The sequence below is a fragment of the Monodelphis domestica genome, chromosome 6 (genome assembly GCF_027887165.1).
Source record: "Monodelphis domestica isolate mMonDom1 chromosome 6, mMonDom1.pri, whole genome shotgun sequence".
NCBI classification, from domain to species: Eukaryota; Metazoa; Chordata; class Mammalia; order Didelphimorphia; family Didelphidae; genus Monodelphis; species Monodelphis domestica.
Window position 1 is genome coordinate 642,907 of NC_077232.1, and position 14,154 is coordinate 657,060.

Consider the following 14,154-nt stretch of genomic DNA (forward strand, 5'->3'; position numbering starts at 1 on the left):
CGGGGGGAGCGTGCCCCGCTCTGGTCCTGACCCCTTGTGGGGCTCCCGAGGGTGGGGGAAGAGCGGCCAGAAGGCCAGAGGCCGTCCCGGGTGGGGTGTGACAGTGGTCCCCGGCCATCCCTGCCCTGCCACCTGGCACAGGCGGGCTCTGGCGAGCACGGAGGACGCCGCTGCCTCCCCGCTTGGGCTGGAGCCCCCAGGCTGAGGGGCAGCGAGGAAGGCAGCCTTCCTCCTCAGCTCCCCAGGAGCATCCCGGACCAGAAGTCATGGAGGCTGGCGTCGCGTCCCCTTCCCTTCGTGGGGGGCCGGGGGGCCTGGGACCCCGCGTCCTCGGCCCCTCGTCACCAGGTGGTGACTGTCAGGGGCTCCTGGAGAACGGGGCGAGCCTTCCTGCTTGCACCCCCTCCTCTGGGCACCCTCCAGACCGCGGGACTGCTCTGCGGCCGGGCAGATGCCCCCCGAGTGGTGCCCGGTGTCTGCAGTCTCCCCACGCCCACGTTTTGTCTGACTGGCACCGTCTGTGGGCAGCCCGCTCTGCAGCTTTTGGGCTGGTGCCAAGCCCTCAGGCAGAGTCTGGCAGCCTGGCACGAAGCGTCTTCTGTCCCGTCCCCAGGCGGAAACGCGGCCCAGCGGGGCCACCAGCGCAGCCCGGCCCCCCTCAGCCCCCCGGGCGGGGCTCAGAGCAGGGGCTGGCTCGGGGCTCCCCCAGGCCCTCCGGGCAGCCTGCGTGGGGGAGCTGCTGCCCAGGAAGGAGCAGGAAGGGCCTGCCAGGCGGGGAGCCAGGAAGCATCCCCCCCCCACGGCCTCCACCCAGGCCCGAAGCAGGAACCCAAGAACCCGGGAGCCGCGAGAGGCCAGGAGCAGGCGGGCATCGAGAGGGCTTTAATCGGTGTCGGGGCCAGCCCGGCCGGGGCCCGGGGCGGGCCAGGAAAGCCCAGGGGTGCCCGGGGGGGGGGGGGCAGCTCTGCGCAGGACTCCCGGCACCCCCGAAGGTCCGGCCTGGGCCGTGGAGGGCGAAGGCGGCTCAGAGCAGGTCGTAGAAGTAGTCCAGGCCTTGGCCCAGCTCCCAGATGGCGATGCCGGTGCCCAGCTCCCTGGCGAGGTCCAGCCGCAGCTGAATGGACTGGAGAGGGAGCAGCCCGGTGAGGGGGAGGGGGAGGGGGAGGCCGCCCCCAGCCCGCCGCGCCCCCCGCAGGCCGCCTCACACCAACCTACCTTTAGGGTCGGGAAGAAGACGAAATGCCTTTGGCTTTTGCTCCTGAAAGACAATTGGGCGGGGGAGGCCGAGACTCGAATCCAGAGCGAGGCCCCCCCCCCCCAGCCCCTCTGCTTGGCGGGACTGGTCCTGGGCAGCGCGTCCCATCTACGGGGGTGGCCAGAGCTCGCAGCCCCCAGCTTGAGGGGGGCCGGGGGGGCCAGGGCGTGGTTCTGGGGGGGCCCGAGGGGGCCAGGGCATGGTTCTGAGGGGGGGCCTGAGCGTGGTTCTGAGGGGGGGCCCGGGACACCCCTTCTGGAGAAGAGACAGCTTGGGTGGGGGCTGAGCCTTCTCCCTGGCCTCAGGGTAGCCGTGGCGGTGGGAGGGGGTCCCCTGGGCTGCCCGGCGGCCTCCCTCCCTCGCCCAGGACTCACTTCTTGTACTCGAAGTAGTGCTCGGCGGCCTCGGGGTGCCACAGCATCCTGGGCTTGTGGTCTTTGAGGACTCGGATGTACCTGAGGAAACGACAAGCCCCCCCGACGGGCGTCAGGCGGAGCCGGGCGGCGGGTGGGGCGGCCGTCCTGGGCACGGCCCGCCTGACGTGCCCCCTCTTGAGCCCGTCCTCCCCCGGGCCCTGCACCCCCAAACCTCCCCCAAAGAGGGACACTTGGGGGCCCCCAGCTCCTGGGGGCTGCTCTGCCCAAGGGGCTCCCCTTCTCCCCGCGCCGATCGCCTCGTCTGCCCAGAATACCCCGACTAGCTTCAGAAGGGGCTGTCAGGCCGCTCGTCCCCGGGGCCGGCCCGCCGGGCTGGGCCACACGCTTCTCTCATGGGCGCCGAGGCCTTTGGGGGGCGGAAAGGCGGGAGGGGGCTCCGGGGGCCAGGACCGCCCCTTCCCTGTGGAGTTACCGGGGGACCCCCAACACAGGACAGGCTTCAGCAGCGGGCGGGGAAGGAAGCCGCGTCCGCTGCCGCCTCCGGGGCTCCTGGAGCGAATCTTCCCTCCGCTCGCTCCCCATAAGCGTCCCAGCTCGGAGGCTCTTTGGGGCCATCTTCCCGCCGAATGCCACTGTTGTGCCCAAGATGCCAAGGAGGCTCCTGCCAGCCCTGCCTCTGCCCAGTGCACGCAGCAAATAGGATCTTCTCTCTCCAGGCTGGGCACTACACACTGGGCACCACACGCTGGGCACAGAGCACTGGGCACCACACACTGGGCACAGAGCGCTGGGCACAGAGCGCTGGGCACTACACACTGGGCACAGAGCACTGGGCACAGAGCACTGGGCACAGAGCACTGGGTACATGCTAGGCACAGAGTGTTGGGCACCACACGCTGGGCACAGAGCACTGGGCACCACACGCTGGGCACTACACACTGGGCACTACACACTGGGCACAGAGCACTGGGTACATGCTAGGCACAGAGCGCTGGGCACCACACGCTGGGCTGGGGGAGGAGGAATGTCCTCCCTCTTTGGCCAGGAGGAGGCCCCGAGATGACAGAAGGTGGCGGCGGTGGGAGGGGGAGCCCCCCAGAGGAGCCCCAGCCGGCTGAGCACCCTCATCCTGCCGCGCTCTCTGGGGGTCTCCACTGGCCTCCTCAGGTCCGATCCTTGGCCGGCTCTGCCCGGGCACGAGCCGGGGGTGGCACTCTTGCCCGAGGGCCCTGCGGCGCCGGAGGCGGGGTGCCCAGGAAGGCCAACCTGTGGCTGAGCACGAAGCCCCGCGCGGCCGCCCCCACCTCCTCCGGGCCTCCTGTGCGCCCTCTAGTGCTCCGGAGCTTCACAGGGAGCCGCCAGGTCCGGTCGGGCCGCCCGGAGAAGTGGCCTCTCCAAAACGTGCCGGAAGAGGAGGAGTCTGGGCTGGCCCCCCACTTTGTGCCGGGAGCTCCCCGAGGGCAGGGACACCCCCAGGGAGGGCATCCAGCGGGGCTCTCCTGACTTTAGGCCAAGAGAAGTGGGAGAAGAGGCTGAAGTTTCCCGAGTGGAGGATGGACTGGAGGGGGGAAACTGAGGCAGGCAGACCCCCCCCAGACACGAGGGGATGAGGGTGGCACCCTGACTGCTCCTTAGGGCAGCCCGTCCAGACCCCACTGCTCTAGAGCCTGCGCCCCACCAGCCCCCCAACAAAGCCCCGAAGTGACTGGGCTGGGGGTGGGGAAAAGAATTCCTGCCAGGAAATGCCTGCGGGCACTGCCAGGGCTGGGCGCAGGGGGCCTTTCATCAGGGCAAGGCAAGGACGCCAGCCTCGGAGGTCTAATCTGGCTGACTTAAATGAAGCATCTCCGCCTCAGTTTCTTTATTTGGAAAATGGGGAAACTACTAGCCACTCCCTCTGGCCCTCCCCAGTGACCCTGGACGGCTGGGGCCCACGGGGCGCTGCGCAGCCACGGAGCCCCGCCTGACTCCCGGGGCAGGAGAGGGGCAGGGCGGCCCATAAGCCGAGGTGGGCAGAGCACCAAAGAGCAGCCCACATTCAGAGAGCCAGACGGGAGGGAAGGGCGTCCTCCCCTCCCAGAAACGCCCGTCCGTCCGTCCGTCCTCCCCTCCCAGAAACGCCCGTCTGTCTGTCTGTCCGTCCGTCCACAAGCCTTCCGGAAAGGGCCGGGATGCATTTGGAGCCCCTCCGGCCCCCACCAAGACACGTGCCGGAGCCAGCCTAGCCCAGGGTGGGCGCGGAGGCAATGTGAGGGGCCAGAACCCCCACTTGGAGTAAGGCCCCTCCCCAGGGTCCCCCCAAGTCCTGGAAGCACGGGGATGACGGGCTGCCCCCGAGGCTTCTGGCCTCTTTCCGGCCTCGGGGGGCGGCCAGACCCGTTTCACTCAGACTGCTCCGTGCCTGGACTCGGAGGCCGTGCAGAGCCTGGGCCGGCTCTCGCAGCGCTCGGACCACGGAGGGCCCTCGGCCAGGACGAGCAGCCCCGGGAAAGCTACGGGCCCCGCCGTGTCCGTGCAAAGGCCCGGGGGCCTGCGAGGGCGGAATGTGCGAGCGTCCACCCGAGGGCCACGTCTGCCCCGGCCTCTCCTGCCATCGCAGCGTGGCTCGGTGGAAGGGAGCCACGGCGGGGACTAGACAGAACTGGACTGCAGGGCAGCGGCCAGAAGCAGCCGCCCCCCGTCTGCCCCAAAGGGCCCTTCAAAAGCCAGCTGGGCCGCCCCGGGGCCGGGGCCAGTGTCCGGGCAGACGGCTGGGAGGGCCGCACAAGAGTCCGGGGATGCCTGCGCCGTCGGACGGATGGACGGACGGACGAGGGCCGGCCCAAAGGGGAGGAGCGCTGAGCTCCCCTCCCTGGTGGCCTCCAGGCCCCCCGAGGCCCCTTCCAAGCTGCCGCCTGGACCCTGCACGGGGAGGCCGGGATGAGGCTCCGGGCCTCTCGTGCTCCCTTGCTGCTGCCCATCGAGGGGCCTTCGTGTGGTCTCGGGCAGCCTGCTGCTCCCTGGGGGCCCGCAAGGCCGGGGGGAATCGGCGACCAGGAGGCGCCGGAGCCCCTGCAGGCCCACAGCACCTTTTTCTGGCCCCCAGAGGCGCAGCTGTTCCCTGGGGTAGAAGCTTGCCCTCTCCCCGGGGCTCAGCCACCCAGCCCTGCCTGCCCCACAAGGCTCAGATCCAGGCCGGGGGATGCTGGTCCCCAGCCCCAAGTCACGTGGCCCTCGTCCACTGCCGGGGGCGTCCAGTCCAGGCTGAGCCCTGCCATTCCCCACGGCCCAAGGCCAAGAGCCGTGACCCTGGGTTCGAATTCCTCTCTGCTGCCGATTGCGGTCTGGGTCCCCTCAGGTTTCTGGGGAGCTCGGGGACCTCGCCGTCCCTGCAACTCACTCCTGTGGAAGGTCTTTGCTGGCCCTCAAGTCAGCGGATTCACGAGCCACTTCCTCGGAGAGGCCCCCTCGTACCCGCCGGCCAGAAATGTGGGCATCCTTTGACAAGAGCTGGCGCCTTGCGAGGGCGAGAGGTGGCAGTTTGGAGGCTGTGAAGAGGGGAGGGGACAGGAAGTGGCTGGTGACCCGCCTCTCGGCTTGGACCTCGGCTCTTGGGGGAGGGAGTAGCTGGCCTTCCTTTCCTGGCTTCTGGAGAGGCCTCCCCTCCTCGGAGGAGGCCGCCTAGGTGGAACACCGGGTCCTCCAGTGGAGGGTTAACAAGCCCTGCCAGGCTGAGCTGAGCACCGGACCAATAGGTAAACCTTTTTTAAACCCTCACCTTCTGTCTTGGCTAGGCCACGGGGTCAAGTGACTCGCCCAGGGTCACCCCGCTGGGAAGGGTCTGAGGCCAGATTGGAACCCAGGACCTCTCCTGTCTCTGAGCCTGGCTCTCCACCCACTGAGCCACCCAGCTGGCCCCGGGAGCAATATTTAGCGTGACAGGCTGGACATCTTCTCTACCCTCTTTTTACATTTCTCTTTCACCCTTTCTACGTCTTTGTAAATAAAAGCTATTAAAAGTCACTTTGACTTGAGCTATAATTCTTCAAGTTGGCGACCACCATCTTACTTTCAAATTCTCACGTATTTAGACAACCCCCTCCATGTGACTCCTTACACTCTCCGTGATTCCCTGGGGCCTTCCGTGTTCAAATCTGGCCGGATACGTCCTAGCTGGGTGACCCTGGGCAAGCCACTTGACTGCTGTCTGCCTCAGTTTCCCCCTCTGTCAAAGCGGGGATCATAATAGCCCTTCCTGAGGTGTCGGTGAGGGCCAAGGACATAATCCCTGCAAAGCACTTAGCACAATGCTTGGCCCAGCAGGTGCTGACTCAGTGTTCGCCCTTACAGCATCATCGGCATTTTTCCTACCACCAAGCGGCCTCAGACCCAAACAGGGCCCTGCCCTGAAGCCCCCTCTGGAGGCTGGTCCCGGTTCTGCCAAGGCTCTGCCAGAGCCCACCGTCTAATCGGAGGCTCCAGCGGGAGCAGGGAGGCCACGCCACTCCCCTCACAGCCCCTCCAGTACATGCAGAGCTGGGCCCGGAGCTGGCCACTCTCCGGAGCCCCTTTGGGCCCCAGGAAGTTCCTCCAGAGCCTGAACCTTGTGCGGTGCTCATTACTCCCAAAGGGCCCGGAGGGCAGGCAGGGCGCTGAATGCGAAGGTTGCTGCTTGCCCTCGTGGGGCTCAGCCTGGGAGGCCCCTCTTGTTGCCTTTCGAGGATCCCTGATCACCATCAGGCTGGGCCTGACCTCTGGCCAGGAGCACTCTCACCGTCTTGGTCCTAGGGGTCCAAGATCACTGGCTGCAGACTCATCTGGAGCTTGGAGACCACTCAGACCCCCAGATCTTTGTCAGGAAGAGCTGCCGTTGGAGCTTGCTCTCCACTCGTCTTCAGAATCAGCCCCAGCTTGGAGCCTGCTGAGACCTTGGGGCAGCCAGTTGCCCTGCCCAGCTTTACGGCACTGGCAATCCTTTATAGGAGTTGTGACTAATGTGTGTAGCCCAGATTCCTGGGGCATTCCCCTAGGGACTGATGGGGACTCTCGTCCAGCCTCCTCCGCTTAGAGCAGTCTGCCCTTATGTGGAGTGGCTATGGTAGCGTGAGCAGTGGTCATTGGGGGTCCCGGGGTGCCATGGAGAGGAGGACAGAGCAGACCAGGTAGGTGCGACTGCCAAGCTGGGCACTGAAGAGCCCTCTGCTCAATGCCCTGGACCCATGCCAGGCCTAAGCAGGGGCACCCACAAAGCCCAGGAGATTGGCAGAAGCTGCTTGGCGACACTTCCACCCCCGCTTTGTGTGTGCACTTTGGATCCTGGACGTGGGCTCCCCCAGACCCCAGCCCTGCCTTGCTCCTGCTCCTGGTCCTTCTGGACCAGGGACTACAGCCTTTCCCCAGAGCCCCTGCTCCTGTGGCTCACAGAGGAACCATTCTCTATAGCCCGCCAGCCAGAAGATGAGAATGAATCAAAAACATGGACAAAGCCACAAAGAGAAGCTCAGACTGGCTACAATCCTCACAAGAAATCCCAGAAGAGATAAAGACTTTAAAAAAAGAGCAAAAAAAATTTTAAACTAGCTATGGAAGAAAGATCCGAAAAGAAGATTAAGAGCTTAGAAAAACAGATGCAAAACATTATTAGCAAAGGAAATAACTCCTTAAAAATTAGATTTAGCCAAATAGAAGCTAATAACTCTACAAGACATCAAGAAATACTAAAACAAAGACAGAGACAGAAGAAAAATCAGAAAAAACTGGCCTGGAAAACAGATTAAGGCAAGATTATTTAGGACTCACAGGATTATCTGAAAGCCACAATCAAATAAGGAGCCTGAACTTTTTTTTTCCCCAAGAAATCAATAAAGGACAGACATCTGAGAACCAAGAAGCAAAGTAGAAGTGGAAAGAATCTAAAAGTCACCTTCTAAATGAAACCCCCAAATGAAAGCTCCCAGGAATATTATAGCCAAAATCCACAGCTCCTAGGTCAAGGAGAAAATGCTGCAAGCAGCCAGTAAGAAAGAATTCAAATATTGAAGAGTCACATTCAGAATCACACTAGATTTATCAGGGGGGCAACTGGTTAGTGTGCCAAGCTTGGAGTCAGGAAGACTCTTCTTCCTGAGTGGAAATCAAGTCATTCAACTCTGCCTCAGTTTCCTTATTTGTAAAATGTACTGAAGAAGGAAATGGAAAACCACTTCAGTATCTTTGCCAAGAAAACCCCAAAAGGGGTCATGAAGGTTTGGACACGACTGAAAAATGGACTACTGAGGAGTGGAGAGCTTGGAATATGATATTCCAGAAGGCAAAGATTGAGTCTTCGAACCAAGAATAACATACCCAGTAAAAGCGAGTGTAACCCTATGAGGGTGGAGAGTAGACACACGTGTTCCTGCTGAAAAGGCCAGCGGTAAGCAGGAAATCTGATACGCTAACACAGAAGGCGGCGAGCAAAAAAGTGGGCGCGACGGAGACATCGTGGCCGTGAGCTTCCATCTCCTGCTGGCTCCTGAAGGAAGGAAGCCAGGAGGCTTCCGTCTGGGCCAGCCCCGGAAGGTGAAGAGCCTCCATGCAGAGAAGAGCGGCCTCCCCCCAGCCCTGCCCCATGAAGGACCAGGAAGAGGCCACGTGGACGGGGAGCGAAACTTCCTAGCAGTGGAATGAAGCCTTGAATATCAAGGCATGCCCGAGGCTCGGGGGAGCCAGGAGGCAGGGCTGGGGGGCTTTAGGACTGCCAGAGACCTTCACACACATCCTGACCCCCATTTTGGAGGGAAAACTGAGGCCAGGCACTGGTGAGCTCTGAGGTTTCCTGACTGTAGGGAGGCCCAATGCCGTCCTCGCTGAGTAAAGGATCCGGCCCTGCGGGCATTTCTCCAGGCACAGCCGCCTGCTCCTGGGTGCGGGGGAGGAAGACTCGCCGAAGCACTTGTGAAGCACCGGCCGCAGGGCATGAAGCATTTTATGGCCATGATCCCACTTGGGAGGAAGGGGCTGTTGTTATCCCCATTTTACAGAGGGAAGAGCTGAGGCAAACGTGTGAAGGGACTCGTGCAGGAGTTATCTGAGGCTGCATTTGAACTCGGGGCTTCCTGCCACCCAGCCCCAGACATGTGGGCAGCCCTGACGTGCTCTTCCCAAGACGCTGGAGAAGTGGGGCAAGTTCAGCCGGGGCCCAGGAGAGGGCCCCCCCGTGCCACCCCCCCCCCTCGTGCCGCCCCCTCCCGCTCCTCTCTTCCCCCAAAGGCGTGTCGAGGCAAAGCCCTTCGGGGGGAACTTCCTGCCCCACCCAGTGCTGGGGCTCTCGCAGCGTCTGGGTGAAGAGTGTGGCCCAAAGGAGAGAGCAGAGAGCCCCCAAGGAGCCCTGGGGGAGGCCCAGCGGGGCAGGCGCCTCCGGGCACCCCCTTCCCCCTGCCGGCAGGCAGCCGGGCCAACTTCTCAGCCGTCCTCTCCCTGCTGGGACGCCCGGTCCCCTCGGGCCGCGGCTGGTCCAAAGGCCCGCGTGCGAGCGGCGCAGGACCCGGAATGGCCAGGGCGTCCCCCCGGGCTCTGCCCTTTGCCCCCAGCGCGGTGGGCACGGCCAGAAGAGCCGCCGGAAGGGCCATCTCGTTTCCTCCTGCCGGGGTCCCTGCGGCTGGCCCGAGCGCCTCCTTGGGGGAGAGCCCCGGCAGGAGCGCGCTTGGGGCCCGGCTCCCGGCGCGGGCATGGTCCTGGGGGCCGCGGGCGCCCCCCAACGTCTAAGGGGCAGCGGTGGGCACCGTGGAGAGACAGAAGCAACGAGAGGAGGAGGGAACTGAGGCAGAGGGCTGCTGAGAGCGAGGCTGGACCTGAATTCGGGGCTCCCTCCGCTGGGCCAGCCGGTGGTTGAAGTGACTCGATGAAGTCGCCCCAAAGCCCAGGGGGGGCCTCCCCAGACGCAGGGGAAGCCTCGGGCAAAGGGCAGCCCTAACGTTTCAAAAAGGAGCTCAGAGTAAGGGGGAGGTGGGGGCCGTGGCTCAGGATCGGTGAGGATTCGCACTCAGAGCTTCTCTGGGCCAGCACGAGGCTGCGGCCGTAAAGGACACCCGGATCTCCCGGCTGGCCGCGCTGGGCGGGGGGGGCGGCCTCCGTCCCAGAGCCTCCCCCGGCGCTGGACTTCTCCGCGAGCCCCCTGCCCGTCGGGCGGTCCTCGGCCTGAGCTTTTGGGGCTCAGCCCCATTCCTGGCCCCTGTGGGCAGGGCCATGTGTCCAGGAGGAGCCCGCAAGGGGCGAGGGAGCAGCTGAGCTGCCGGCCTCCCCTCCCCCAGGCACCCAGCGGCGGGCGGCGCCTCCTCTAAAGAGAATGGCGTCTACCCGGACGGGTCGCCCACTCGGGAACAGGACGGGCTCCCTTAGGAAGCTGCCCCTCAGGGGGACCACGCCGATGGGGGAGGGGGATGCAGAGGGGAGAGGAAGCCCCCCGAGTCCCGTGGGGAAGAGGGCCCGCTGCCCAGGCCAGGGCGTTCTCGAGGCGGAACGGAGGAGGGCCCGAACACCCATGGGGGGGCCGCGTCTCCGGGGACGAGAGCCTCGAAGGCCGACGTTGCCCCGGACCAAAGCCAGCCTTTTGTGCGCAGTGTGCGTCAGCTGCCCGGCGCCTGGGCAAGGGGGCAAAGGTGACCAGGCCCGAGCAAGGGGAGTGGAACAAGGGCTCCTGAGCCCAGCAGGGCACAGCGCCCGGAGCGGAAGGTCCCTTCTCTGCCCACATGAAGGAGGGCTTCCTGGAGGATGAGGCATCGGAGCTGAGCCTCGAAAGGACTTCCAGAGAGGATCGAGGCCACATCTGGGGGGAAGCAGTGACTGCTCTCCCTGGTCTGCACCCTTAGAGCCGGCCCAGTGGACAGAGCACGGGCTGGAGGGCTGCGAGGCACGAAGATCTGGGTTCCAGTCTGGCCTCAAACACTTCTTAGCTGCGCCACCCCAGGCGAGCCACTTCCCTCCACTCGCCTGTAAAATGGGGGGGCCCGACGCTGTCAAGTTCTCCAGGAAGGTGAGCTCTCCCGGGAGGGGTCAGACGTCCTCGAGGGCAGGGAAGATGCGGCCCCCCCAGAGTGGATGTGTGGGAAGGAATGCGTCAATGACCCCTTGGCAGAAGGACGACCCCCTCCAGGACGGAACCGAGGTCCCTCCCAGAGCGCAGAGCTCTGGACTCTGGACCTTCCTTAGCCGACTGCCCCCTCTTGGTCTGGGCAAAGCTGGGGCCGGGGGTGGGCCCAGAGTGGCCCCAGAAGGAGGGGGAGCCCGGAGAACAACAAGTGGAGAAAGGGCCTGAGCTGGAGTAGAAGGCGGGCACCGGGACGCTTGGGGCTCCGCGGACGGAGGGGCCCGGGATGAAGCCACCATTAACAGGAAAGTTCTCCCTGACCCGCTGACCCCAGGACGGAGGCCCCGCTCTCTCCAAGGGCTGGGTGTGGGCCTTGACACACGCTCTGTCCCAGCTGAGAGGCCTGAGGGGCCCAGACAAAGCTCGGGCCCAAAGGCAGCAGCTCCTTTCAAGGCAGCCCGGCCTGGATCCAGGGCAACGAGAGTGAGGCCGGAGGAGAGCACGGTCGGCGGTCCTCCACGTCCCAGCCTCAGAGCGGAGGCCCAAGCTGTGGCTGAAGGGCAGGGAAGGGGTCTTCCCTGGGAGCACTCTCGGGGTCTATTGGAACCACAGTAAGTCCGTCCCAGGTGTGGCCGGCCGTGGGGCGGTCTTTGCTCCTGTTCTTCATCTGAAGTTGTCTGTGTGGTCTATGTGCAGAGTCTGGCCTGCCAAGAGCCAGTGGGAACCCTCCGGGATAAACCGCTACGGGTCCGCACAGAGCCCCGCTGAGGCCGGTCTAAGCAGACAACGGGAGGACAACGTCGAGCCCGAAAGGCGGAGGGGCGGCCTGGGAGGTCGCTGTTCTCCTCTCCCAGCGAGGCCAGGCTGCGCGCTCCGCGGGCACTTGAGAGGAGACAGCCGGCGAGCGCCTCGGTAGCGCGTGGTAGCAGGACGGGAGTTTGCAGAGACAGCGACACGCTCGTAATAAGCCAAAGAGAAGCTTTTCCAACTGGGCCGATGGTATGGCAAGGCCGGCTCTGGCCTGAGCAGGTGGTCACCGCCTGGCCAAGTGCAAAAATGCCCATCCTGGGGGGAAACAGCGGGCTTGGTCATTCTCCAGGGGGATCGCCCAACCGGGAAGCCAAAGCCTTCCTAGTTTGCATTGCAAACGGTGGAACCCGAGCTGTGGTTCAAGGAGTTCCCTTCGTTGTGGAGCCGACCTTGGAAAGGCTGCCGTCTTTTCAGAGCCGTCGGGGGCAACGGCCCAGGAGGAGGACATCTGGACCCCACTGGCAGCTCTTAAAATGCAATTGTTGGGACCAAATACAGCCAGGGGGCCACCTCCACCGGCAGGCAGCCGCGCTGGCTCCCCCTTTCTCTGAAAAACAGCCCACTAAAGGTCAGGCCCTTCCCCATGAAGACTTGAAACAGCTGCCAATGCTGGCCCACGCAGTAAGGCAAGAAAAAGAAACCGAGGACAAACGTCCGTCAAGAGGAAGTCGAGCAGTTCCTCGGGGAGACGCTGTGGGACTGTTTCTAGAGCCCTGGAGAAGTGGCAGGAGTCGTGTCAGCCACAGAATCCGGCCGGAGGAGACAGAAATTGCACGCCAAAGAACGAGCGTCAGCCCAAGGTCCCGGGGTCCGCCCACAGAAGGGAAGCCGGGCCAATGCGGCAGAAAGGGTGACGCCACCCAAACTCGTTTACGAATTCGGTGCCCGACCAGCCAAGTGCCCAAAGAGTGACTTCCCAGAGCCAGAAAACCGCTCCTCCGTCGAAACAACGGACACAGCAGTGAGTCGAGCCGCGATGGCTCAGACTGGCGCATTTCCCAGGTCTGCTCACCCTGAAGAGGCTGCCGGGGGCGCCGAGCCCCGCCTGGCAGTGCCACCTCTCAGCCTGGCCCTTGGGAACAAGGGGGCTGGGGGCGCCCCAACGAGTGCCGGAGAAGCCAAAGGTTGCCCCCTTGACAGACTTGGGAAAGGTAGGCCGCAGGCCTCGCCTCTCGCGGCTCCCGAACCCAACCTGGCCTGACTGCACGGCCTCGGCGGGGCGGCCTCTTGGCAGGGACGAGCAGTCCGGCCACACGAGGGCGGACCATGCGGGGGCCTTACCTGTCTCGGAGGATCGGCTCCCTGGAGTCTGTGGTGGCCGAGAAATCCATGCCGTAGAAATTGAGGCCCAGCAGGATCTTACTCCGCCACTTGGAGTCTGGGTCCAGGATCTCGATGCAGTCTCGCACCCAGGACAAGGGGGCGTTGGGGCCAGGCCTGGAGCAGGAGAGAAGGAAGACGGGCCTTCAGCACCGGGCGGCCTGTCGCCCTCAGGATCTGCCTGCGTCCCCCAGCCCAGCCCCACGGCAGAGCCCGGATGTCCCGGGGCCTGGCCGGAGGGGCCACCCAGAGGGCCCTGCTCGGGCCGCTCACACTTGGCCCACCGCCTGGGGCACGTTTCCTGGCGTGGAGCGAGGGAGGGCCCAGCACTGGCTAATGCCCTCCTGGGCCTTCGGGATGGACGACACGGGGGGGGGGGGCCCAAGGGGCTCCTGGAGGCGGGCTCAGGCCGGGCCCCGCCCCCGCCCCGGCGCCCCTTCCCTGTGCGGGGCTCTCGACCGTCCCAGGCGCCCAGGCCAGCGGCCCCCCTCCCGCTCCGGCCCTACTCACGGCTCGGCAGCCGAGTAGTCGTAGGTGATGAGGCTGAAGCCGTCCACCAGGGAGCCCAGGTGGTCAAAGGCGTCTTTCGTGAACATCCCCAGATGGTCCTTCCTGCGGAGACAGCCGGCCCGAGGCTGAGAAGGGGGCGACTCCGCGGCCCTCCCCTGCCCTCGAGCGCCCCAGCAGAGGCTCTGCCCAAGGGCAGGCCCCCCTCCTCGGCCACCGGAAGCGCGAGGTAAGGCGCGACGGCCCTCGCCGCGGACGGCTGCCTCGGCTGCACCCCTGGGTGGGGGTGGGCATGCCCGAGGGCCCGGATGCCGATCCCTCGCCAGGGCGACAACGGGCACCACTAGATTTCACCGCAGATTCCTCTCGCCGCCCCTGGGGGGTGCCCGCCTCCAGAGCGCCCGTGGGAGCCCCGGCCACAGGGTCCAAGGAAAGGCTCCTCCGGAGAAGGGGGGGACGGAGTGAGGCGGAGCCAAGGAGGGCGCCAGGGCTGGGCCTGAAACCAGCAGCGAAAAGGAGCCCCAAGCCAGCTGAGCACACGGTTTAGGACACGCCTCTCCTTCCCCCAATTCCCAAATTGCCCCCCCCGAAGACGAGAGCCACAATCAACGCGGGGTCCCGGGGGTCCTGCCCTCCTCAAGGAGAAGCCGCACTCGGAGCCCGGCAGCGGTTGGGGACGGCCTCCTCGGCACGCTGCCCCTCCCATGGTCCGCCAGTGCTCCCTCCCAGTCACTGTGTGGCCACTCCCCAACTGGCATCCCCTCACTCTCCTCCCACAGCCCGTTCAGCATTGACTCTTTCCTTTTCCCATCACCAGGACGGTCCCGCAGAGTGCTTTG

At 64.9% G+C, this 14,154-nt stretch overlaps 1 protein-coding gene across 1 annotated transcript in view; it reads right to left on the reverse strand.

Moving 5' to 3' along the window:
* Nucleotides 1-860: 860 nt before the first annotated feature.
* CHID1 (chitinase domain containing 1) overlaps nucleotides 861-14,154 on the reverse strand; it is a 50,533-nt gene continuing 37,239 nt past the window's right edge. The window contains exons 4-8 of the mRNA XM_056801113.1: nucleotides 13,319-13,420; nucleotides 12,770-12,925; nucleotides 1,630-1,710; nucleotides 1,216-1,258; nucleotides 861-1,123 (exon numbers count right to left, since the gene is read on the reverse strand). Of these exons, the coding sequence (XP_056657091.1) occupies nucleotides 1,025-1,123; nucleotides 1,216-1,258; nucleotides 1,630-1,710; nucleotides 12,770-12,925; nucleotides 13,319-13,420 (481 nt within the window). The 3' untranslated portion in view covers nucleotides 861-1,024. The remainder of the gene's footprint in view (nucleotides 1,124-1,215; nucleotides 1,259-1,629; nucleotides 1,711-12,769; nucleotides 12,926-13,318; nucleotides 13,421-14,154) is intronic.